Source organism: Epargyreus clarus, unplaced genomic scaffold (genome assembly GCF_041222505.1).
Source record: "Epargyreus clarus isolate Ecla_fem2 unplaced genomic scaffold, WU_Ecla_fem_2.2 ptg000010l, whole genome shotgun sequence".
Lineage (NCBI taxonomy): Eukaryota > Metazoa > Arthropoda > Insecta > Lepidoptera > Hesperiidae > Epargyreus > Epargyreus clarus.
This window is the reverse complement of record NW_027332218.1, coordinates 8,793,986-8,820,324: the sequence shown is the minus strand read 5'-3', so window position 1 is coordinate 8,820,324 and position 26,339 is coordinate 8,793,986. Positions and strand designations below refer to the sequence as shown.

The following is a 26,339-nucleotide window of genomic DNA, read 5'->3' as shown; positions in this document are numbered from 1 at the left end:
TATTAACACTTTTTGCCTTTTTATTCTAATACTATCCTAATTTCTTATAAGATACGTTTCTGGTGTATTTTACTTTACCTTACAGTGGAAATTGGTACTCGATTTTTGGAACGTCATTAAGAAGCAATACAAAAATTCAAAAAGTTCATAAGAATGTAAAATGCCAAGTCGGTTTCTTTTCTTTTTGTTAAGCTGACAAAATATTAAAGTCAAATTAAGTATTATTTCATAATTTAAACTACCTAAACCATATTTAATAGACCCTGGTTAATTTAGAATTTCGGGTAAGAAGTTTGTTTTGATATTTTTGTATTGCTTTTATCTGGCCCGAAAATGAAATTCGAGCTTACTTTCACTTTATTTGGCTTTGACTTGATGATTTTCAAATTAAGCTTTGCTCAAAAATACAAGTGTTTTGGCTTTTCAGGCTATGTTTGTAAGCATAAGATGCTTACAGACTTTAATTACGTTGCAAAAACCGAGTAGGAATGTTTTACTTATTTCTAAAAGTACATCTATTTTTTGTTTCTAAAATACACATAATCTAACAGTAAAGTGCAGTTTACTAACAAAATCATGTTTCAGAATAGATAGATAAATATCGAAAACCGATTTTTATGAGCATACTGATGCGTGATAATTAATTATTAATTTTACGATTATTATCTACGGTTCTCTGGCCAACAATCCCCTTAATAACAAGATGCATGAACATTTTCAACGATTGTTTGAATTATATTTCATAACATGCTACGATTAAACATCTATCTTTTTACTGTTCCTTTGTACAATTTCTACCTACGAAGCTGTTTATACATCGAGTATACACACATAAAAAGATATAGTAAGTGAGAGACAAGTTTATGATTTTAATACATTGGCCAGTTGCGAATACATGAAAAGACAAGATAGCACAAATACTTACGTAAATTTATCTAATATCAATATTACAAACAACAATTTAATACAAATTTTCGTTTCAAACATTAATCACGGTAAGTATAGATATTCAGACAAACGGCTATACATTTAATTTTTCTAAAATTACTAGAAAATAGTTCAAACATTTATGTCATCTATCGATAATCATGAGTTTTGCAAATATTTCTATATATTATTTCTCTAATAAAAGTCTGAAATGTAAATACTTATGCACTTTATTAGAAGTATCTATTATTATGTTGTGTAGGGATAGGGTCTTCTACGATGACTTCTAAGTTACGACAATTATGTAGATTTAATATTAATTTATGTAATGGCAAGAATATGGCAAGCGTTAAACATGAATAACATTTAGTACTTTAACATTTATACGAATTCGATATTAAATTTAAGCCGGGTAATATTTGGCTAAACAAATTTTAATCAAAAATTATCATGTTCGTCTAGTACGGGGGGCATAGTAGTGCACGACCAAAATTTTATTTTGAAACTTTTTAAATTTGTTTAGGAGTACTTTAGTGGTACACAAATAATATATACAATAGACATTTTTAGTACTTAAATGAAAAATAATTTGAGAATTATTTGAGAAGATAAATTCAAATTTTAATGACATTGATTACAGATATCAATGTATTGAAAGTTGATAAAATTTGAGGCAAGCGAAGTCGCGTGTTAAACTTTTATCGAAAAAAAAGACAAAAATGGTTTAATAAAATATTAGTCCCCAATTTGGAACCAAAATCTATTTAAATATCTAATCAACATCTAAAGTGGTAACAAGAAATATAGAAAAAAGCACAGTCCAACATACAAATAGGTATTTATCAAAGTTTATTAGGTTGAAGTAATACTGAGTAGTATAAAATCGCAGTACCAAGTCGTATTTTTCTAAAGAAACCAATACGTGCAATATTTGGACGATAATTTTCATTTTATATTATATTTTGCAAGAATCTGCGACAGTATGATGTTATGACTTTAAGAAGTTATTAATAATTGATAATAATATTTTGCTATAAGTAATTTTAATGATAGCATATATTTATTTTCATTGCTTGATTATACGTTTCTAGCAGATATTCGCAAAATAGCTTATCATATCTTTAGTACCAAAGTTGGCTCAACAACCGCCTGTGCGATTTTATACATGCTCAGTCGTTACCCACCTTCAACAGACGCAGAATAAAAAATACACGAGGTACAAAAATAAATGCGGTCGCTAAGTTCTTTAAGAAATTTGGTCCAAATCTAAAAAAATAAAATAATAAAATTCAAAGTTTTAAAACTCGGGAGATATGGTTTCTTTTCGATTAGCCTTATCTATTTAAATATGTAGCAAATAGCAATTTTTGTTCTTCGCCACATTACAAAGTATATATTTTAACAAAGAAAGATTATCTAAAAATATTCTATTCATCGTAATTCAGGTGAAAGTGATAAAAGAAGTCGTGCCTTAGGACGCGTTCATACAAAGTTATAATCATCTATTATAGGAAATACGTTGCACGAGATAGATTGGACAGACGCTACGGTTACAAATATTAATAAATATTATTCTATACAAAATTAAGATAATATCAAACGTCTAGTAGGGCTTGAAGTTTGCGAAAGTTGTTAGAACACGCTGAATACTAAAAAAAAGTGTTGTAGAAGTAACCTGAAAATATAAACAGAATTTCGTTATAATATTACTTAGTATTAGTTGTAAGCAATAACATCCAAACTTACAAAATGAGTAAAAGCATGATATAGTGATCATAGTACTGGTGTACCATACAGAGGTGTCTGGGTTATATCTCTAGGCCTATTCGCTACAATATTAATATCGATATCGATTAATGTCTGATATGTGTGTACTAGAAACCTTCTAGAAGTTTCGGAATCAAGGTTTTATAATTAAACAGACAAGTAATTTATTTCACGAGTCAAATATGTGTATAGAGTTCCGCTTTGATGTTTAAATGGTAGGTAAAATCTAAAATTACAATTATATTTCACACTACTCATACACTATACCTCGGCTTTTCCTTCAATGGTGTTTACAGACCTAGAAAATATAAATATATTATTATTATATGTAAAATATAATTTTATTTTGTAAATCCGGGGGCTGTAATATTTGACTTTTTTTGTATTCATATTTTGATATTTCAGTTAAATTTCACAGACCTTATTGAATAAAAATATTTATTAAATGGAATACTTTTCCTTCTATCTTTTGCAATTTTGTAAAAAGTTGGCAAGTTATTAAAAATTTTGAAGGCAAGCACTCGTTATTTTAGCAATAGGCCTTAAAGGCGTGCTACACTTTACAATTTAAGCTTTTTATATCTAATAACCACCAAGCAGTCGGATGTCAAATATAATTATTTATTTACGTCTATACTTTTATTGCCATAAAAAGTACGGTATGTAACAAAAATAATATAGTAATTACGCTTAATATTAAACAGATATACTTTGGGTATTCTTGGGTCAAGCGTCACATTCTTGGATAGGGATAAAGTTATTGATTATATATAGTTATAGGTGTTATATATCTACGCCAGTCATCATAACATATAATTTACCGACAATAATTTTGGGAGATTTTATGACATACAATTATATTTTATTATAGTAAGTAGATGCGACACTCCCGTATTTTGTAATTTAAATAAAGGTATTAAAAGGTAAAGCCCCATATTGAGGGCCGACCTGGGGCGGGCTTGTTGTATCTATTTGTAGAGGTAAATGTCAAATATACGATGGCCGATAAGACCACAGTCCAAACACAGTATAACGAGTATTTCGTTGGAAAATGGTCAAATGATTTTCGTATAATCGATGAAATTATGCCAATAACCCGTGCGGCACATGTTTCAAAACCAATGATATCGTGTATTTGACACTTTATATCATAATTTTCGATGTAGGATAAACATGTATTCTTATATATGGGTATAGGTTATAGATAAGAGCAATTTCAGACAAGAATTTTGCGAAAAGCTGTTTTAAGTGTAAGCTGACTATAGTAGGTATTAGACTTTTTCAAAATGCTAAGACGAGACGCATAATTATAATCATATTCATATATATTTTAATCTACTGTTATCATTATATCTTCATTGTAATATATAGTCAACTCACTATTTGTTTCATATATGTAGTTGTGCTGTCAAAATATCCGTAACATTAATGGTAAATGTAGAATTGTTGTTAAAGTTCTAGTAACTGATTTTCGTGATATTGATACATGTAGAATTAAAATCTAAAATATCGTTAGTATGGACTATGAAATACAAATCTCTTGTATCTATAGTAAATCATAATAATCTACGATTTGAGAGTTATGTGAAAGGCTTAAACATTGTAGTGCTTCGAAGAACTATTTCGTAGAATTTTTCAAGTAATTGGAGGTTGCGGTCTCGCCATGGACAGTAGGTACTTATAGTATTAAAGCTATTATTTACAATTTCAATTAAGTTATCGTTTGGTTATGGCATATAAACCAGATCGATTTATGTGCCATAACCACACGATTCTGTAAGATCTATGAATATTTTCTGTGCATAGTTCACAAAAACATTGGGTAACTTTTATAGTAGAATTCCTTCATTATATTTATAACTTTTATGATATATTTTCATATATTTTTGGTTTTACTTATGTAATCGTATGGTATTATTACCATACGAGTATTTTAAACAGCACAACTACTAATATTGACAGTAATTTCAATTAGTTTCAACCTCATTTATGTTATCACCCAATAATTTATGTCCCGACATTATTTTCTTGGCATATTGGTAGAAGCTATTATAAATGTTTAATAGAAAAAAAACATTGCCATTAGTGATGTTTATGTCCGTGTAATATAATACTCCGTGCTGTGTCGCCAGTTCTTTTTTTGATAACTTGACTGACGCACTACCGTGTGTTTAGATGATAATAATGTTAAGGTTGTATATAATCAAAATTAACACCAATAATGTATAAGAGACAAGGCACGAGACGTTATCAAGAGAGACAGATACGAGTACACGAAGTGGTAGGAACAGTGAAAGCCAACATTTAGTTCAACAACACATTACATCGTCCACTTAGTCTGTTCAGATATAATGTTTCAATCGAATATGACAATAATTTAAGTATTGTTTTATGGGTAGTTAAAAATGTAGAAATGTATGTAATCTTTGAAAATTATTTATAACTGTTACATTTGAATAAAGCTAATTAGTCAAGGTAACGTGTGTGTATCCAAGACGTGTAGAGATAAGATAAATTTTCATCTTTTCAAAAGTGTTATTCGATTTGAAAAGTTGGCCTATAAATCGTTATCTGATGTTAGTTATGTACCCACTATACTATTACGAAATTTGTTCATCAATCCATCAATGGCTATTATCTAATGATAGTATTTTATGACTCTAATTTTAAGTATCATTAAATGTAATTAATGAGTCTTAAAAATGTCAATTTCATTTACATGTTTCAAACGTTATATTTGAACAGACTACACATAGGCTTAAAACATTAATAAAAAATAATAACATACGTTATATCACTATCGATAACGTTATAACAATAACTTCTAAATTAAACTTCGATTACCGATACTGTTCACACAAAGTTGGCTGAAAATGTGAGAAAAAATAAATGCATGATTAGTCTAAAAACTTATTCAATGTAAAGAAAATAATAGCGACTGTTACTAATGATAGGGAATGGTGAAATAGTTATGACTTACCGATGATGAGAGCCAAAATAATGATTCCAATCACGGCAGCGATTATCATCATCTGGAAATATTTAATGATGTTACTTTTTAATAGACAGTTGTTATAGTATAATACAATGAGAACTGTCTAGAACTGACTATAGTCAGAGGTACGCATGTCTAATTTTTCGTATTCTAATGTGTTACGAATTACGTATTAATACGCATCTGTTTATGGAACACAGAAAATTCGAGAGTAGGTAATCCTTACGTACATGTTTGCAATTGAGAGCTCTCTATAATTTTCAGGATAGTGTGAAGTTCTAAGCAAGGTATTTTTGGCAGCAATTTTGCACTGTACATTCTTGATGCTCTTGAATCGAGATAGTTCTTAGAGCTAACAGAATGAGCAATCGTATTGCGTAATGCAAATTTTGCAAATAATTAAACACAATATTCAGTTCCTAAAAACCTTACTAAAATTTTATTCGTCTAACCTCTCGTAATCCTAAGCATTATTATTGAGCCAAGGTTCTACCGTACATTATGCCACAAGTCTCAGTGGATGTTTAGCTTTGTTCCGCCCACATGAAAGCAAAGAAAAGGAAAGATTCTTTTGCACCCTTTGTGTTTTAAGCTTCTGGTAGTTTCCTAGAATGTAGGTCATGTTTTATCCAATCCTAAACATACGGTACTCCGGGTGTAAATTGCAAGGAGTACATGCTACTTCCCGGATGAGATTAATTAGTTATCTAGTAAACAAGTATCACGTTAATCGCGCGTCATCGTTATTATTCAAATAAAAAGTTTCATTTTATCGCAGATTTTTGTAACACAAAGGATTACTTCGACATTCACAAAAATGTTCTCTTTGATATAAGTCAAGTGGAAATTCGGGAATACAGTTTTGTGTAAGATACGCCGACAACAGAGTATTATTATTATTATTATTAAGTTACAAAAGTCTAATAAAATGCGCAGTCAATCAAACCTTTAAGTTTTGCAGCCAAAACTTGCTCTTTAGCTTGCCGGCCTGCTGTTCAAACTGCGAAGCGCCTTGCTGAAGTGCATCTGAAATTAATATTTTAGTTTTAATTTATTACATATGTAGGTAAGTGTCACTATCGCCTGTTATTAATAAAAATATTTCGTTTTTTGCCGTTATATATTAACAAATATACACGAAAAAACGCGGAAAAAATGAAAAATAGAATAAGTAATAATAAAAAGTTCCAATAACTTTTCATTTTATTCTTGTACCAATAGTATAAAAACTTTAGTTAGAGTTAAAATATTATATACCCAAAGCAGTATTTAAAATACCGTTGAGTGCAAATAGTTTAAAATTTATTTTCAATGAAAGATGACTTCTAGAGGTACTTACTAGCAAAGCAAGTTAATAAAACCTTGTAAAAAGAGTACCTATCAGTATGTTATGTGATACGCTGAAACCCTTCGTGTTGGTATAATTAAATGCTACTGCAAACGGTGTTGACTACACCGTCACCTGGGCAATCGATTAACGTCTAATGTCATTTATAAAGACATTAGCAAACTAACACGTTGATATGTTTGCTTAGTTTCTGCTACAAATGTGACGCGTTAATTAACTAGAGGACCTATCATTACTATATAGGGTCATATTATAGCTAGGGGACTAGATAATATTCATTTATGAATATTCGAAACGTTGTAAGAGAGGTAGTGGTCATGAAATGAGTTATGGATTTCATAGTGAGAGAGTGGTGGTGGTAAAAAATTCAGGGCAATTTGATTTTATGTGGAAATTATAAAAGAAAGGAAATAGGAAAACTGGGATATCAATAAAACTTTGGATGACGCTAAGAGCTACTAGGGGAACCCATAGGTACAAACACTTTCTCAAAATCGATTAAGCTTTTTGGGACAACATTAACACATTAATACATTAACACGTAATTTACTTTTATATATGGGGAGATTGTGGAACGTTACATAACGTTAACGGAGGTGAAGCAGAAAAAACAGTAATATAAACAAAACAAAATTACATACACATTTCCAACTTTGGAGTGTATTTAGAAAGCCCTTCGACAGGGAACAATCTTCTTTGTACGAAAGTCCCAGAACTCGTCATACACAAGAATCTGAGTTATGTTGAACGATCAAATTATTATTATATTAAATATTTACCGGCTCTGTCGTCGAGTTCCGAGAGCTTTTGATCTCGCTCCAGAACTTTCTCGACGTTCGTTTTCATGATGTCAACCACCTGCGGAGAAAATTGCAATTTATTTCTGAAAGTAATACGCCTTTGATGTGATCATAAAGTGTTCTTATTTACTATTAATCGACTGAAGGAATCCGTACTAATATTTTCTTGTAGCAGCAATGTTTATGCTGCTTTGAACTACGTGGTGAAATAGGTTGTAGGTGGTAGAATCATTTGTCCTTCGACATTATAGGGACAACCGTCACCTACTTCTGCCATTTAACAGCAGTTTAAAACTACTGTTTTTGGGTTTTGAGATAGCAAATGAGCAACAAATCTTTCTGACATGAAGTGGACATTGCTAGACATTTGTGATATACCAAAAATAGGTCTGAGGACGGCTACAAATGTGTCGCTAGAATTGAAGTGTTACTTGCAACATGTTGTGTAAATATCTCTTGTTTATTACACCCTTCAAACTTAAACACTTTAGCCTGTCTGTTATAAGGCAGATTGTATAAATGAAGGCATTACTAAAACTTATTGATCAACCAGTCATGTAGGTATAACATCAAATACTTGATAGGTTCTCATTATAAATTAACGTACAACATGGCAGTAAATAAGGTAACTTAAGCAAGTATTCTGGAAGCTTCATGAATATTTAATGAGATGAAGTTAAATAGCTTGCAGTCAAATCCGAAGTTCTCGGCTCAATCTCGAAGTTTCACCAACGCGCCCATTATAATTTGAATTAATTGTTTGATTAACTAGAGTTTCTAATTAACGATACTGGTTGACGCTTTGTTTCAATTTAGCTACTAAAAATAACGATTCAATTCTGTGACTTTTCTGTTTAAACGACTACCTGATCGTAATTTTGATTGCCAACGTAAGCTTAAGTATAAGAACTATTTGCTTTTTAGTCTATAAAATTAAGTCGTGTAACAAAACCTTTCTGCGAGATATCTTTATTATTTTGTACTCCTGTTTTATTCCAGTGTAATAAGCAAATGGTTGCTGGGGGGCGACAGTGCTCTTCAGTCCCACGATACGGACAAGAGCCCAAACGAAGGGGCTCTCGACCCATTTTCTTTACAAACTCATGACACGTAACAATAACTCAACTTCAAACATTACGTTGAAGCAAGGACTAGACTTTAGACTAGCGTTTGACAAACTTTGCAGTTATGTCAAATTAGTAATTTACATTTGTCAAGAGACGAATTTACTGGTAATGCTGTTCATGAAACAGAAATGACGAATGTTACAAAGTTTATGCGTTTAATTCATCCTAATTTTCCGCTCTGCTCTTAATTAAGCATTGAAGTAATATGATTATTTTTCCATAATTATAATTAGTCTATTTCTTTTGTTCATCATTCTTCATCGTTCGTTTATTTTAGCTTTAGTAACATCTTCCCTCCCTCGTTCGACTTAGTATTGTTTTCAAGCTTTTATATTATATTATAATTCATGCTTTTCACAGTATACTTTACATGATTTTCATATCGCAATATAACATGTTCTAAATTTTTCGGAGTTACTTTCATATTTTTAACATAATCTGAATTATGTAAAATGATGTTTGCGTTTCCTTGGATTTTCCTTAACACGTTCACTGCGGTTCACCCACAATCGGCCCGACGCGGTGCCAAACTAATATGCGCACAGGAAAAATAGGTCTTTCTCGCTAGTGCGAAACCTGTTTCTTGGGTATTTTTACGGCAGGCCTTTTTCGACCTCCGCCGCATAGAACGTAAAAAAAGTTATCTCAGTGCGGGGGCAGGCCTGTTTTGGTGCATGACCGCTCGCGACCTGTTGCCGCACTGTGCAGATGCGTACGCGTTGAGCCGCCAGTAGTGTTGTGCTAGCTTCGAGAGGAGGACGCGCTCGAGCTACTCGGTTTCCTGCAAGCTTCGTTACAATGGCGCATCGTAAAAACAAAATAGTACTAGAAAACGATAGTGATAACGAAGAAGAATACGGTGGTTCATATTTCGAAATCCCTAAGAAAAATCTTTGTAATTATATAAAATTTGGGTCTACCTTTATAATTACTATATTTGACTTATGTGTAACACATTAAAAAGGCTCGGCTTGTGTTTATTAAAATTTAATAAAATTAATGACTCGATATTTTCTTTTCTTTTACTATCCCATCACTACAAAAATTACACTCTAGTGCGGTATCGGGCCTTATCGACCAGACATTTTCGATTGCTAATTTCTCATTTTCTATTTGGAGGAGCCAGGGGCGGGACTAATGTATAGACAAGTGATTCATGAGGATTTTAAAAGTATAAAAATTTATAATGTAAAATGCGCCTTGACTAAGATAATAGGGCTTCAATACCACCCAGAGGTGTCGGGTCGAAAAGGCCTGCCACGCACAATAAGAAAGTCAAGTGGATGCATTTTTGGACTGCCGTCGCACTAGCTGAAAGTTACTGTTTTTTTTTACGCAGCGAACGTGTTAATACACTTATTTCAAATCTCATACCATTAAGAACTGCGGCCTTTTACATCTACGAGAAACATAAGAAACAAGAAAAATGGCTGTTATGAGAAAACACAGTGCTTTTAAATTCCATGAAGACGAGAAGCAGCAACGAAGAACCACTCGACCCGCTTTCCGCTTCAGAAATTCTTGGAGCAAGAAATAATATCTTCAAGTTCCGACATAACAATTAAGTAAACTTCAAACAAGATAGCGGAGACAGGAAACTATGGAAGTTTGTAGTACTTTGGTAATTAGTTAAATTTTCTATCAATCAGTCCCCTATGCGAGGTTTACACAGAGTTTCCAGAATGTCATCGTTGTTTTACGTGTAAACATATTAGTAAGTAATTTCATCAAGAATACGTGTCCCTTGCTAAAACTATCTTTTATAACGCATGATTTTGAAATAGTGTAAATTTAAGATAGCAATAATTCATTAATTTGTAGCGCGTTAATTAAGAATTTGTGAAACTTAAGTAATTGACATATCATGGAAGAACATAGAAACAAATGGCAGATTTGGATAGATATTAAAAGTGTAAATAATATTATTTTATACCAATTTTCAACAAACACATATATTATGCTACATGCTATATGCTTTATGACTTATGAAGGCTTTATGTTTAGCATTTTGTGTAATATTTTATTTTATTACTGTGATTATGTACCTAAGTAGGTATATATTTTACTTTGACTAGTTACCTCATCGACTTGCGCCTGAGTTTGCTGCAGGCGGCGCTGGGCGGCGATCTGCTGGGGCGTCTTCGGCCCGCCCACCGGCATATCATCGCTGCTAGGCGCCAGTCCTCCTTCCGTCGCCCTGTCAAACACAAACAGTTTTATTTTTATAGTAATAAACTAGAATATCTTTGTGCTGTCGACTGGAAAATAACCAGAAAATAGTAAATAATAATTTGGATAAATACCTTATACGAGTACATATACATTGGATAAGCAGATTTCAACCCTTGAACACATAAGTTATGAATTCATTGAAATTATTAAGTGACATGACTTTCTAATAAGGTTACGACTTAAGAAATACAAGTAATTGATGCATCATTATTTGAAAGGCAAACCAAGCTTCCTTGAATTAAAAATGATGTATAAAATTCACAAAATAAGAGATAAGATTCTCCTTCACGACCTTCGAGACTTCAAATCGAGCTTCATAAACTTTTATAGCTCAGTCAACCAATGATAAAAACAGAACGCAGACAGAAAGGAGAAAGATAATAATAGAGCTCAAACAAACGGTATAAACAGACCACTGAACTTTGCGATAGAGACTTTTACGACCACACATTTTCGTCCAAGAGACATGCAGTAAAATGTTTGTTTTATCAAGATCTCATGGAGTTGTAATATTCTCGATTAAGGAGAGATATATTTTAGTGCTTAAGTGTTTCTTGTTACTGCACCCCTTTTTATGCCTCACAGCTGTGCACGAGCTCCATAACTCTGGGGATGCTTTTAAAATCCACCATATCGAATATCGGGGCGGACGAATATCAGATTGATTAGTGCAACGTAGTACCGCGAATGGATACAGTCAATGCGACTAAAATTTCCCGAAAAGTGTATGTAATTTTTGGACATACAAGAGTTAAAGCAAAATTCTGCCATTCCTGCTTGATTCACTTGTGATCAATGAAGAACTTAACCTTGTCTACCAAGTCACGTGGTTGGAAGGTATCGGTTAGTGATAAAATTGTCCGGGAGGTTCTCGAATGTAAGATCACCAAAAATGTTTAATATCTGCCATGTAACCTCAACAATCAGGACTGACTGACCGCTTAGCGTGCTCTTTGAGACATGAACATGCACATAAAATTTCAGAAGTGTTCACCCACCCGACTCACGAGTGTGATTTTTCTTTTATCTATACCTATACAGTCTATAGATGTTTAGTATCGCCTACAGTTTGTTATTGGATGAGAGAGTCCACAATGTTGTGAGAACTAGTTCCTGCTAGATAGTTTTAAATTAGTATTCATGAGAAACACATGAAACATGTGTAACATCAGGTGGGACGCATGCTAATTTGCTACTTTTGTGTCACAACAAAATGTTTTTTCTACAAAAGCTATATTTCTGACTATAAAAGCAGTCATATCAAGAGATCATAATGATAAGAGTCATATAAATAGAAATGTCACTGGAAATTGAAATTCCCCGCGTTATTGTCTTTTGACAGAAAATTTTATTACGTTGGGTTAAGTAGATCTGAGAGCTTTGAAATTGATTTTGTCAAGATCGACGTCTAATAAGTTTTAGATATCAAGGACAATCGGATTGAAAGCCTAGGCGTTGGCTTTTCCGTTTGCTATAATTATATTTAGGCTCCTTCTTTGTTAAGTGAAAAAAGAAAAAAGATGCTTTATTTGATTACTAACCCTAGGCTTCTAGTTAATAAAACTTTGCCAGTTCGTAAGTAGCATTCAAACTCTATTAACCATTTAACTCTTAACTTACTGGATTGTGTAGTTAAGATTTTCTGTAATATAAGAGACATGAATATTATAATACCAAATCTTTCGTTAAGTAGTAAGGGTTTATCCTTAAATATCTACCTAATTATTAAAATTAAAGGGCCCTTTTCACGTCGCGCATGTTTATGTCCGTACGCGCGTCCTAGCTGCATGCGTGCTACGTGTATCTTATCGGTTCTAACGCACACGCACACGGATCGCGAATAGACTGCAGCGCGTTATTTCATGTGCGTGAGTGGAACGCGTGCAAGTATAAATGCTCGACAGGAAAAGTGATAACTGTTTTTATTCAATATATCTATGAATAGCAGAGAAAACCTCGCGTATATTGTATCGAAATGTTGTTATACATTTAATGTAAGTAATTTCCGCAAAAAATCCACAAGTTGTACAACGTTCTACAAGTTGAATTGGACGAGATCCAAATTGCGCTGTACATTTACTGTATCTCGATAGCCTACATACGAAATTTTCCCAAACACGAATTGCTCGAGTGGATTGTGTGTAGGCGGACATGAGGTTGTATGAATACATAATGTATTGCTTTTCGGGTAGGTTCTATGTCCGTGTATTCCCGTGGTCCGTGTGGTCGTAGCCCGTGTTTATTGGTCACACTCTGTGAATTCTCTATCAAGGCTTTTATTTTTATTTTATAGCCTTTATGAGTTTCAGTTGTATCAACGCGGCTGTGATCAATAATAAGCTTTTCAACGTTGCTTCCTTTTTAGGTATACAATTCTTTTAGTCTTCAAGACTTCTAAATACCTAGTCTTAGGTCAAACTAGGTCACATTTATTACGTCCCGTATAGTTATATCTTTACTTGTTAAGTCTCATCTATGACTTGGTAATTTTCAACGTAGAATTGTAATGATAGATAAAAGGAATTTATTTATATGATTTATTTTTTATTTATTAGCTCTGAACTTAAAGAGTTTTTTTAAAAAACAACGTACATTTCAAATTATTTGTATACATAGAAAGTTGAGCCCTTGTTGTATTCTACCATAGTTTTAATTAAACAGCTGCAATGCTGGCAGCTCGTTCAATTAGCGTCGGCATGAACGTGTAATCCCATGTTGCCTGTACACCTATGCTCGCTTGTATACAGAGCTTTATACTGAACCAGTTATGTTGTAGTTTCCAAACTGTTGCCTGAGTATACAATAGGTATATGGGAAACTTTATCAGTGTTAGCCCGCAGCTCAATGTATTGTTTACTTTGTTACTTAATAGATATTGAAATACGTTTTTTTGTCTAAAATTGTACACTATTACATAGAGTCCTACCTAGATCACTTTGGTAGTTTTCAACATCAAACCATAATGGCGGGCAAAACTCGAAAAGCTTTCTATTAAAAAAACGATTCAATGAATATATAAAAGTACCTATAATTATAAGATTAGAGATTCCTAGTAATTATAAAATGTCGATCAGATATTTCAAGTTTAGTTCTTCTAAATATATATACGTAATTCAAAGGTGACTGACTGACATAGTGATCTATCAACGCACAGCCCAAACCACTGGACGGATCGGGCTGAAATTTGACATGCAGGTAGATGTTATGACGTAGGCATCCGCTAAGAAAGGATTTTGATCAATTCTACCCCCATGGGGATAAAATAGGGGATGAAAATATTACTTCGTAACGCAAGCGAAGCCGCGGGCAAAAGCTCGTTTGATATAAAGTTAATCTCTAGTTGCGTTTCTACCATAGTTTTAATTAAACAGCTGGATTGCTGGCAGCTCGTTCAATTAGCGTCGGCATGAACGTGTTATCCTTTGTTGCCTGTACACCTACGCTCGCTTATATACAGATCATTATACTGAACCAGTTATGTTATAGTTACTATTGCCTGAGTATATAAATTGAAGTACATGGGAAACTTTCAGCGTTAGTCCGCAGCTTAATACGTTTACGTTGTTATTATATGATATGAAATTATATAATATTTTGCTGCTTAATTCATTAAACTTTCCAAAAAAAGAAAAGCTAATTAAAAGGTAATTAAAGGTAATTAAAAGGTAATCTTATTTTGTTAAACTGCAATTATTTATGTGATGTAAAATCTTTGAAATTCATTTTTCTATAAGAACTTAATTCTGAATCAAAAAAGCAATTCTATTTTTTTCTCCGTCTGTCTGTCTATTTGTTCTGGCTAATCTCCTGGACCGATTTTGACGACACTTTCATTGGCAGATGTTTATTGAAAATCCATCAAATCTAAATAAAAACGCAGGGTACAGCTCGTTAAACATGCTAGTGTGACCTTGCTCTTGATATCAAACGCTTCCATTGTTACTCTTACACATTGAAGAACCTCCAGTAAAAATCCTCAAAATTATTTTTATCTCCCAATCCAGCACAAAATCTGGCACTTTACCAAAACAAAAGTTCCAAGTGCTTTGTGAACGTCGCCAAGTTGTGGCTACAGTTTTAGCGCTTTAATGCAACGCTTATCTCGAAAGATTCTCATTGACCTGTTCAAACTGACATTTAAGTTCCAAGCTGAGATTGAGGATAGATTTTATGACGACTACTTGAAATTCCAAATAAATCTTTGATTTCAAATGAATATTGACAGCGACGGAAAATCATTCGAAAATTTTGCCACGAAATGTACTGATTTCTCGGCGCGCTATTACATGGGGATTTTCAGGGCAAGTTGCAAAAAGAGTTGTCCTCAAAGCTGGCAATGCATCGGCGTTTCCTCTGACGTTTCAATCAAATGCCCATAAGCGGCAAATTATTTTCCATTAGGCAGCCTGTCTGCAGCGTGAGGTATAATTATCTAGAAAAATACGAGCGTAGACTTTAACGATCATCTCTTGGGTCCTGTTAGTACAAATTACTACCGCGCACCCATCAAAATAGTTTGCTTAATTTAGCCGCGTGGTAAAACGACATTGACATTTCGTGCTCAGAGTTGAGTCAGATTATACGAAAACTCGGCTAAATTAATTTGGCGACAAGCATTGTCGAAAATGTCAGGAATTTTATATTATGAAAGATGAGTAGATTATTATAATATATTGTAGTACTTATTCGTACTTTCGTATTAAATAAGAGCTCATAAAAGCATGAATTATTTATGAAAACATCGTAAATATTATTTTCATCGTCGATCTAATCTAAAACTATACCTTTCTTTTATAGTACAGAAATAGAAACTATCTAAGAAAATAAGTTAGTCGTATAATCATAGATTAGTAAAGATGCTTCGCCGCCTTGAAATTGAATGAAGTCACAAACGGCTTATTTTAGTAAGTTCTTTTTTTGAATCCTTGACAAATAAAAACATTTTTAAGAGAAAATTTACGAATAAATAACTAATTTACGTGATAATTACGTAATTTAAGTAATAAATAATTATTTCAAATATTTTAGGGACATTTTAACACGGAGACGTGGCAAAACTTTTTTACGCAACTATTTTAATTCTCAAAACTGGGTACATTTTCTTGTTAGGAGTGAGTAATCTTTACTAATCTATGGGTATAATAATGAAAATAATAATTGAGAATGGAACCCAAATAATGCTAAATGGTCCTAGCCGCCCATATAATATATTATGGTATGGTGTTCTTTTGTAGAGCAATGTTGCTTTACTTTAGGATATTTAAGGCAATATCGCAGTTTTGTAAAACAATATCGCATTAAGACAATATTAGCACATTTTTTCCTCTTGTAGCGTAAAGCAATATTTATGTACACGAATGTTGTACTTTCCCAGAGCGACGTGACATTTTTGTTTAGAGATATTGTGTTAACAGGTTAAATGTCAGAACAAACAAATGTACCAGTCCAACGAATAAATGAAAGGAAAATAAATATCCGTAAGGCAAATTGGATTCTCGCGTCAGCGGTTTATTTTCATCTTCACGTGCCTTCGTTTCCAGGCTTCGCAGTTAATATCACGTAGTACGAGTATATGACTTTTAGTTAATAAATAATGGTAGACTATGTATTGTAAGAATAAAACTATTTCTTGAACCAAGTTATTATTCCCGCGCAAAATACAAGTCAAACGTCAGGAGCGTTCTTTTTCTTTTTTATGCTAACGCATACAATTGCACCGGCCAGTGACTCTATAATTGAGAACTTTTATTTTAAAAATAACAGATCGTGAAACACAATACAAAATAAATGAATTAAAATAGTACTATTTCATATTATGTATAATATCTGAATTTATCATTTTGGGTGTAACATATATATTAGTAAATTATTATACATGAAAGGTTTTAATGAAAGTCATAGTTAAAAGCACATATACGAGTAATTATTTTGCCTTATTACACGTTACGTATTTTTGGGTTCGTTATAATTGCAAATCTAATTTAATGGATAATTAAAATTTTATTTTAGTTCACATATCTTTATTATTTTTAATGTTCTCGTTTTTTTGTATTTGTATTTTTTTCAATGTAATATTTAAGTTTGGTGATAGTACAAATTTAAAGTAGTCATTATTCCTTTATTACATTTTCGATTACCCTCATCAACAATGCAACACGAACTCAAACACATGTTCCGATGGTATTGGATTTAAACTTCTTTGTTCTATTCCATTGTGCGAGATGAATTTGTCTTTCAGTTGGAGTGCCATTGTTTGGATATCCATCAAAGGAATGGAATTTAATTGTAATTTAATTTAGTTTGTTTAGGTACGTTCAAACATAGTCAATGTTACGTAAACAGTGTAGCTATGTGTAATTCGTTAATATTATGTTTAATGCGAGTGTAAGAGTAATTAGATATTAATGTTATGCGATATGCATGAAAGCAGTGATAGCCTAGTGGTTAAGAAACTCGGCCTCTCGATCGAGGGGTCCGAAGTTCAAATCCCAGACACGCACCTCTGATTTTTCAAAGTTATGTGCGTATCAGAAATTAATTATCACTTGCTAAACGGTGAAGGAAAACATCGTGAGGAAACCTGCATACCCGAGAGATTAATAAAAAAAAATATCTGAGGTATGTGAAGTCTACCAATACGCACTTGGCCAGCGCGGTGGACTATGGCCTAATCCTTCTCATTATATGAGAGGAGACCCGTGCCCAGCAGTGGGACAGTAATGGGTTGTTGATGATGATGATGATGTTATGCGATTATAACCAAGTGGGTATGAAATGGACCTGTCATGATTCGGGGATCTAATTTCAGACATTTATGATTTTTCGAAGTTATAAGCGTATTAAAATTTAGCAAATATATAAGTAAATAATAAGTGGCAATATAAATATATAAGTGGCAATCCGTCATTGACCAGTGTGATGGAATATGCCCTTAAGCCTTGTCATAAATATTATTTGCAGCTATTATTAGCACTGGGAGAGAAATATATCTAAATTTTATTATTTAAGTTCTAAAGATTACATAGACGGGAAGATTTGAGTTGCAATTTCGTATCATATTTTGTTATACTATTACTTAAATAATATATAGCATTGTTATTGTAATGTATGTAACGAGTATCTAAACATTGTTTTGGACATGTAGTGTTTACGCTGTTTTAATAAAATATTATTTTTACAGAATAACCGATTGTTATTTACTTGTCAAAAGTTATCTTATCAAAAGTTGCTCTGTGGGGCAGTGCCGATATTTTATAGATGGTTTTCGAAGGTGGTAGAACCCTTTGTGGTTCGACTCCGATGGCACCACCGCCACACCTATTCCTACCTAATAACAGCAGTGTTAGGCACTGCTGTGTTCCGGTTTGAAGGGTGTGGAAGTAAGGGAGACAGACTTATCCGAGGCGTTCCGGTTTAGTCCTCAGGGATAGCGGCGCATCTGTGGCCGACCTCAGGTTGGAATATCTAATCCTATCTGGGGTTTATTACAGATATAAATATATCTATATGGACGCTTCCTATTTTCTTAAGTCAAACAACAAAAATTTGTGGTTTAACAATAAATTTGTACTTCCAATTTTACTGCCTAGTAGGTACAGCTATCTTAAGGTGTGTTCTGATTTGAAGGGCGTGGAAAGGGATAAATACATGAACAAAAAAGACGTTTCACCAAGTGGGAGTGGTTTGTCATATCATTAAAGGAGTAATTGATCCACCTAATAGCAAGTACAGTCCGGAGACATGGGTTACGAGTCCACAGATGAAAGGTTCTATCTGATGCCGCTCACAGACGCTTTGTCACTTCTGAGGACTAAGATGGTCGCCTATGTAAGTTTTTTTTTTATAATATAGGAGTAGCATACGGGCATGCAGTCCACCTGATGGTAAGTGCCTACTGCCGCCCATGGACATCTGTAATCAACACCAGATAGGATTAGATATTTCTACCTGAGGTCGGCCACAGATGCTCCGCTACGCCTGAGGGCTAAGCTGGAACGCCTCGGATAAGTATGTCTCCCTTACCACACCCTTCAAACCGGAACATAGCAGCGCCCAACACTGCTGTTATTAGGCAGAAATACGTGTGGCGGTGGTAACGCCGGAGACGAACCACAAAGGGTTCTACCACCTAAGAAAGTGAACAGCAACCATATCCTTTCACTGAACAACTTTTCCTTGATATAAAACAATGGTAACATAGACTTACTTCATGTTTTGCCGTCTGCAGCCAAAAATTTAAACAAAGAAACACCAGTTGCTAGCTTGCGGCAAAACTGTCGTTGCAGCAAAGTTTTCAAGTGCAAAGATATTAAATAAAATAATATTGTATTGTATAAATCTTTAAATAAATATTTACTTAATATGACGTTGTAGTTGTAATAACTTTTATCTATATGATAACTACGCACAATATTGACAATCATTTATCATCAAAATACAAACTGTCACAATTCGTATTTATTGTCTATGAAGTATTTATAAACTCTATGGTATTTTCATAAAACAGGTTGCTTTTATATTCTGTAGACTATTGACGTACATTTTTTTTTATTCTATATAAAGAGAAGAAATTGAAATTCAGTTTTCTTACACAATGATGTATGAATAGCTAACGAAGTATAGAACAGTTTAATTCTATTTATTTGTAACTATAGAGTGTAAATACCATAAATAGAGAGAATTTAGATTAGAGAAACAAGCACGCGTTCAAAACAAATACTTGTTGTACACAAAGGAACACATTTATGACCACGTGCTTTACAATTTCAGAAACAATTCGTTAGTTAGGTCGAAACGACAATTAATAATCCATACTTAATTAATTGGTTTAGAATTTAACTAACCCTAATTTTAATAATTTAACTATGATGTTTTTCCGCTGTTGTGTTGCAAGTTTAAGTGTAAATTATTGTTTTTAAACAATTAAACGTACATGATTTGAAGAAAATGAACCCCTACGAATTGTTCTTTGCATATTTTCTTAGTTTTTAGTATAGTGTACAAAAGTTGGCCGGGAGCCCATACATTTTGAAACATCTCCTTTGAAGTATATTATATCTAGTTTAAATTCTATAGATAATGACCAACACACTAGTAATACCATAGATATAGAATGTCAGTTAAAAATTCCAAGTCTATGAGTAATGCTGATAACAGTGATAACATAGCAGTGATGGCTAAGTGGTTTGAAATTCATCCTCTCAATTTGGGAGACGGAAGTTCGATTTCGATGTTTTAATTTTTAAAGTTATGTGAGTATTAGTAATTAATTGTCATATGCTTTAACGATAAGGAAATATCGTTAGGAAACCTATAGGCCGTACAGTTCTTCGAAAAAAGTTCAAAAGAGCTTGATCATCCATGCTATATGGCCTAAGACTATCCCATTTTAAGAGGAGATCTAGCAGTGGAACAATAAAGGGTTGACTGACGATCATGACGATTTAAATATCCAACTAAACATATCGCATGTTACTATTATAAATGGTATAATATTACTATTATTCCATTTAAACCACAAAATAAGCCTGACGACAGTTGAATCAACTAATTGAATTTAATACCGACCTAACTTGTTAAGATAACATCAAATGGAACTTTGTGCCCGCATATGGGTTTTCGGTACGTGCTTCGAAACTTTAATTATACTAATTTTACATGTCATAATGGCTTGGATTTTACATATTTCATTTAAGATAATCTTATATATAAAATTCTCGTGTCACAATGTTAGTTACCGTACTCCTCCGAAACCGCTTTACCGATTGTCACCAAATTTTGTATGCATATTCAGTAGGTCTGAGAATCGGCTACTATCTTTCCTTCATACCCCTAAGTGATAAGGGTTGTTCACCCTTAACATTTTTTTATTTATATGGCAAACACAACGTTTGCCGAGTCAGCTTGTATAGTTAAGTTATTAATGACTTATGTAGTTAAGAATATATTTTTGTATCATCATCAGTCCCACTACTGGGCATCGGTTTTCTATGAGAATGAGAAGTGGTTAAGTCACCACCATCACGCTACGTGCGGAATGGTAAACATAATGTTTGATAATTATTGAGAACTTAAGGCATGTAGTTTTAATGGTGGTCCTCATGTTGTCTTTAACTTTTTTTTTTATAATATAGGAGTAGCAGACGAGCATGCAGTCCACCTGATGGTAAGCGGCTAGTGCCGTCCATGGATATCTGTAATCAACCCCAGATAGCAATAGATATTTCTAACTGAGGTCCTCATGTTGTCTTTATCGTTTTTTTTATAATATGGGAATAGCAGAGGAGCATGCAGTCCCCCTGATGGTAAGTGGCTACTGCCGCCTTGGACATCTGTAATCAACCCTAGATAGGACTAGATATTCCTACCTGAGGTCGGCCACAGATGCGCCGCTACCCCTGAGGACGCTGGAACGCCTCGGAAAAGTATGTCTCCCTTACTACACCCTTCAAAACGGAACACAGCAGCGCTTAACACTGCTGTTATTAGGCAGAAATAGGTGTGGCGGTGGTGCCGCCGGAGTCAAACCACAAAGGATTCTACCACCTTCAAAACGTTAGTTAGCATATTATAATTCCTGATCATCACGATAGAACAAACACAAGACTTACTAAGTAGAAACTGTATTCAGTACCCTTACCGTGAGTTTTTACGTTTTGACAAATATGACTGTTTTGGTATTTGTTTATGTATTTGCTCATACTACTTCTAACCAGTGCCCCTAGCGGATTGTGTCAGAACTTGGAATTTGTAGACTGTAGTCTACATAGTTACATGGTTAGTGACTGTTGTGGAAATCTATTCAATTCAGTTTTTCTTAACAGCAAACAGCAATTTTAATGCACTTTTCTTTTGAACTTTCTTTCAAAAACATTTTCACCCCTATAGCGTGTTAAACGAAACTCAATTTAAAATTCCGCCTGATATAATTCTGAGAAGGCGGCCCCAACTTGGAAAACTTGCAAGGACTTGTAATTAAATTGTGTTTGGTGAACCCATTACTCGTTGGCATTCTAAGAATAAAAAATTTCTTCAGAAAACCAAACAATAGGTAGGTTGAAGGTGGTAGAATCCCTCGTGGTTCGACCCGCGCGGCACCACCGCCACACCTATTTCTGCCTCATAACAGCAGCGTTAAGCGCTGGTGTGTCCTGGTTTGAAAGGTGTGGGTAAGGGAGACATAGTTTAGATTATTAGACAAAAGTTTAATTACGTAATAATTGCGACTCTACCTGTATTAGAATTTCTGACTAAAATCAATTATGATTTTACTAAGGCGCTTCCTATCATACTCTGACTTTAATGGCTACTAAAGACTACGGTTAATTTATATCATTTATATGAAAATGACGTCGAATTTTATATAAATGATTAAAACATTAATAAGGATTAATGCTTAATTTATCCTTTCTACCTCCTTCTTCTATGAAAAATAACTTATTCCATATTTAGTTATCTTTATACGTATCTTTATTGTATTTTCCAATAGAATTATATTTTACTTTCGCTATGTTTAAATGCTTTATTATAATCGCAGAATGATTCAACCTACTTTTTAATCACAGCATTAATCGAGGTTACAGTTATTACAAACAAAAACTACAATTAATCGTACAACATCAAAATGCAAATATAATAAGCTTAGGACAACGGCAATTTATGTAAGTTTGTGGAATTAAAAGTAATTTTATACTCGGCAGCTCTTAGTGTGAAAGCAAATTCGTTTCAGACGTTGAAAAGCGCCGGAGAGCAGTTTTAATGATGTTTTTGAAATAAAAATATAAATGCATTCGAGTGTATAATTTCGTGTATTTCATGTTGTTTCTTTTATTTAGTCTCTTGACTCTGGTAGCGCTAATTTTATTAACGTTTATGAGCGTTTATGAGCGTTGGAAACAGGAAACCAGATTCATATACTTGTAACTAATTGGGTAGGAAGTAAGGGTGGTAGAGCTCTTGGTCATAATAGCGGTTTATAGTTTTTGCGTCCTTCTTAGAAGACTGTAAAAGGTTCTAAATTACGTAGACTTTGTGGTTTGACTCCGGTGGCACCACCGCCACACCTATTTCTGCTTGAAAACACCAGTTTTAAACGATGCTGTGTTCCGTTTTGAAGTGTGGAGATATATGTACTTGTCCGAGGCGCGCCAAACTCAGGGGTAGCGGCGAATCCGTAGTCGATTTCAGGTAGGAATATTTTATCCTATCTAGGTTTGATTACAGATGTCCAGTGAGTGTAGAAAGCGTCCATGGGCGGCAGTTACCACTTACCATCAGATGAACTGCATGCTCGCTTTCTAATTCAATGTTAAAAAAAATCGGAAAGATCACGTGACCGCCTTTTAAATTTTATTATCTTATATATACAATTTTCGTGTCACAATGTTAGTTACCATACTCGTCCGAAACGGCTTTACCGATTTCCATAAAATCTTATATGCATATTCAGCAGGTCTGAGAATCGGCTACTATCTATTTTTCATACCCCTAAGTGATAAGGGTTGTTCAGTCTTAATATTTTTTTATTTGAAAGGCAACACAACGTTTGCCGAGTCAGTTAGTTGTATACATATATTTTCTATTAAGTGTTTAAGTTGTGATTTTAATTTATTTAATTATTTAGGTTTCATGTTGTTAATATTTAAACATATTCATAATTTTAGGAAAAAGTAAATCTCATTGAAAACATACCATAATATGTTTTAATTAAAACTTGTACAAAATTAATTTCAGCAAATTCTAAACATTCATCAATACTTGGTGAAAACAACCGTAGGAGTGAAGATCAATATTCCATTAAAGTTTAAAGCCGCTACTGGGGAACCAATCTTCCTTTGTTCCTCTTCACGTTTACTTATTTCTCTGATAAATGGGAAAATAACGTGAGCGAAAGTAGGTCATACATATGTGCTTCCTGTAAGCTATATAAATAATGAGCTGAGAAAGTATTTATAATACTGAAGTAGAAAACACGTAGTCCACCCGCCGGTAAGAGGCTACTGTCGCTCGTGGACTAATTAACCTCAGAAAACATTAGAGTTCTAGTTGGAGTCGATCCCAAGTTTTACATATACCCGGTGCCACCAACTGCTGGTAAGATGCTACTGCCGCTCATGGGCATTTTTTTTATAATATAAGAGTAGCAGACGAGCATGCAGTCCACCTGATGGTAAGTGGCTACTGCCGCCCATGGACATCTGTAATCAACCCCAGATAGGATACGATATTCCTACCCGAGGTCGGCCACAGATGCGCCGCTTCCCCTGAGGACTAAGCTGGGACGCCTCAGAAAAGTCTGTCTCCCTTACCACACCCTTCAATACGGAACACAGCACCGCCGAATTGAATATGTATAGAGACAATCGAATAATTATCTATAATCGATAGCATCGTTTATATGTTTCTTTTGAAGTTGAAGTAAAAAATGCAAACTACCTGATAGTAATTGGTCACAGTGACTGATGAAAGTCTGTAAGTTACTCCATGAACAAAGGTTTTACCTGAACCCGATCACACATGCGTTGCCATTTCTATGATGATCTCTCCCCGTCATATGTAAGTCAAAATAATATGTGACTTCTTATGTAGTAAATGACTGAATATTCGCTTATTTGTTTAATCCGTTAGTAACAGATCACCATGTTATCATCGGATGTTATTATCATACATAATTATAGTCCATATACATAATTATATACTTTACGCAATGTCATCTGAATGTGACTTATATAGTATTTATGTGTGTATGTAACTATGTATGATATTAATATGAGCTGTTTAACATTGTATGCACGAGTGTATTTGACCTCGGTAATTTGACCTCAAGAGGAAACAGAGTATTAGTAGTATACAAATATACTAATTCCTGTATTGTAGATACCATAGACATTATCATATACTATAGATAAAGATTAATATACTATGTCCCACCCTTGAAGAGACTTTAAGTCAGGGATAGAACATGACCCTTGAGATAAGTATCATCCAAGCATGATTAGTGTATATTATTTAGGTATATAAGTAATAGGTATACATATGTAACATGGTATTTCCTTTGACATATGGTTTGAAACTGCATCAATTTATCGAATTATAAAATCGATATATGACGTTGATTCTACGTCAACTTCGATGTTACGCTATGTTATAAAAAAATAACCACAATTCTAACAAAGAAACGCTTAAAAATATAAATTTAGTAGATATTCCTTCCATATTTGTAGACAGAAGACACGTTTTTTGTTTAAAATCAACCGTTAAAACATCACATATCGATTTAATCGTAAAACAAATCGTCTAATAATGACTTTGTGATATTTCCCGACTACATGTATAAGTCTAACAATAAGTAAGGCGTAGTTTACTCACATCTTGTCGCTGCTTAGCTGGGAAGGTGTCGAATCTCAATCGATGGCGGCCAAATCAATAAACCACAAGGCTGTTAAAATACAGTTCATTCACTGATAACTGGAATTATCCTTCCCGACTTAGTTCAGCTACAGCCCAGAACGAAATGAATGTGTTTTATGAATGGGATGCTCACTAGATTTCCCTTCGAGCAAATCGGGTGGCAATCTATTTTTAGTCGCACCTTTTCTTATCGAAAACCACCTAAAACCGCACGTTTATCCAAAAACACACTCGGTAATAACTATTTGGCGTTAATGAATGCAGAATAGCGCGAGATCGGCGTTAAATATGCGAAATATCAGAAAATACAGACAGAAAAGAAAACCTTCCGCGAATGGGTTTCCCGATTTGTATGGGAGAGGGCGCGTCTGTATTTTCCTTAATAGGTACGAATGGTCTAAAAATATACGGGACGTTACAGAATGAAGTTGAACCTTACTGACTGAGACATAAAGTTAGAATTTAACTGTATTAGAGCAGTAAAGTGTATGTGTGCAGGGGATTTCTGTGAATGTGTGCGTAGATATCGGCGCATGCGTGTTGCGTGCTTGATGGGAACAAAAATCAATTCGGTGGACGTAGGAGTTACGTAATGACAGACAAGTTTGCGTCGGCGGCTGCCCTTAATTGGGGTTAATCCTGTTAAATGAGAATATCCATCCCAAATAGCTTGTAAAGGATAAGTAATTCTTTTGTGAAAGGCTCGTGAAACAATGTTGCCGACCTACTCATCT

At 33.7% G+C, this 26,339-nt stretch overlaps 1 protein-coding gene across 3 annotated transcripts; it reads right to left on the bottom strand.

Moving 5' to 3' along the window:
* Nucleotides 1–1,546: 1,546 nt before the first annotated feature.
* LOC140745502 (neuronal synaptobrevin) lies at nt 1,547–25,970 on the bottom strand. Of its 3 annotated transcripts, XM_073077387.1 has the most exons (7): nt 19,403–19,525; nt 11,044–11,161; nt 7,817–7,895; nt 6,636–6,715; nt 5,675–5,726; nt 2,962–2,992; nt 1,547–2,602 (listed from the first exon to the last, which is right to left on the bottom strand). In XM_073077387.1, the coding sequence occupies exons 1-6, from the start codon at nt 19,405–19,407 to the stop codon at nt 2,985–2,987; spliced, it is 342 nt and encodes a 113-aa protein (XP_072933488.1). In that variant the 5' UTR covers nt 19,408–19,525; the 3' UTR covers nt 1,547–2,602; nt 2,962–2,984. The 3 variants fall into 3 exon arrangements, with proteins under 3 accessions (XP_072933488.1, XP_072933487.1, XP_072933486.1); XM_073077386.1 differs by lacking the exons at nt 2,962–2,992; nt 19,403–19,525 and adding an exon at nt 25,564–25,970; XM_073077385.1 differs by lacking the exon at nt 2,962–2,992.
* Nucleotides 25,971–26,339: the final 369 nt, after the last annotated feature.